This window comes from Primulina tabacum, chromosome 12 (genome assembly GCF_025594145.1).
Source record: "Primulina tabacum isolate GXHZ01 chromosome 12, ASM2559414v2, whole genome shotgun sequence".
Lineage (NCBI taxonomy): Eukaryota > Viridiplantae > Streptophyta > Magnoliopsida > Lamiales > Gesneriaceae > Primulina > Primulina tabacum.
The window spans coordinates 30978888-30980434 of NC_134561.1; the positions used below are offsets into that span (position 1 = coordinate 30978888).

General features: G+C 37.3%; 1 protein-coding gene across 1 annotated transcript; it reads left to right on the forward strand.

Moving 5' to 3' along the window:
- The first annotated feature begins 438 nt into the window (after positions 1 to 438).
- On the forward strand, positions 439 to 1254 carry LOC142520338 (uncharacterized). Its single transcript, XM_075623337.1, has one exon. It carries the CDS (start codon positions 439 to 441, stop codon positions 1252 to 1254), a length of 816 nt encoding a protein of 271 aa, XP_075479452.1.
- Positions 1255 to 1547: the final 293 nt, after the last annotated feature.

Below are 1547 nucleotides of genomic sequence, written 5' to 3' on the forward strand. Positions count from 1 at the left end.
CTCAGTTGATGCATCCTCTGTATATTGGTTATACGGTTTGTTAGTGGTTTAGGATGCAATTGTTTTTTACTCACCTTAATTAGGGAGTTGTTTTATTCTTTCACTAATATTGGTTTTTGTAAACTTACAAGTTTTTCTAGTAATTATTTTGCCCTGAGGCACCGCGCAAGTATTTTATACTTGTGCATAATTTATATCTCGTCTCTCGTATCGTTTGTCATTCCGGTTGTGTGTTAATGTGTTAAACTATAATTTTCGCTGCATGTTGTCGTTGGTGTTACAACACCTACGCACAACACCTACATTCTGATACACACAACACTCATCCTCATCACGTTCACCCTGTGGAAACTGAACTTTCAATTGGTATCAGAGCTTCCACTTGACGCTACTAAGCGAGATCCTGTTTTGTTTTGTTTTCATAGGTGAAAAAGGATTATGGAAGCATCAACAAACACTGTTTTTAGACCTCCCGTGTTGGATGGATCAAACTATGCATTGTGGAAAGTAAAAATGAGGGTTTTTATTAAATCCATTGAAGAAAGAGCTTGGCAACGTGTACTTGATGGTTGGAGTCCACCAAAGATTGAGGATGCCGATGGAGACACTCGGCTCAAACCCGAAAGTACATGGACAATCGATGAAGTGAAAACTTCAAATTTTAATTTTAAGGCTCTCAATGCTATATTTTCGTCTGTTGGCACAAGGATGTTCAATCTAATCACCAATTGTGTTTGTGCCAAAGAAGCTTGGGATATACTTCAGAAACATTGTGAAGGATCCGAGAGTGTGCGCAAAACTAGACTAAGGATGGTGGCATCAAAATTTGAAAGCTTGAGAATGGAGGACAATGAGTCTATTCTTGAGTATGATAGCCGTTTGAGACAACTTTCTAATGAAGCTCACAGTCTTGGAGATCCCATGTCCAATGAAAGATTGGTGAACAAATTTTTAAGATCTCTTCCTGAGAGATTTAATGTCAAAGTTTGTGCAATTGAAGAATCTAAAGACACTTCAACAATCAACCTGGATAAATTAATAAGTTCTCTCAGAACTTTTGAGATGAATCTTGATTTACAAAAGAAGGATAAAGGGAAGACAATAGCCCTTGAAGTTTCAACCGACTCTTATGATGAAATCCTTCAAATATCTAAAGAGGTGAATGAGTCTGATTTAGGTGAAGATTCTATCTTTCTAATTACTAAGAAATTTGGTGATTACTTGAAGAAAATGAGAGAGAAGAAGAAAATTTGACAAAAATCTGTGTTGCCCAATATCACCACTTCTGCAAAGGCTCAAAAGTTTACTCCTATGAAGGACAATTTCGACCAAGGAATGAATTGCAAATCTAATCAAATGATAGAAATCTGGATTCAATGCAATGCAGAGAGTGTTCTGGATTTGGACACTATGCCAATGAGTGTGCCAATCGACTTCGGAGAAACAAAGGCATGGCTGTCACTTTGAGTGATAAAGAGTCTGATGATGATCAAGGATCAAATGAATCTGAAAAACACACATCGCTGTCTGCTGTGATCAAGGAGAAA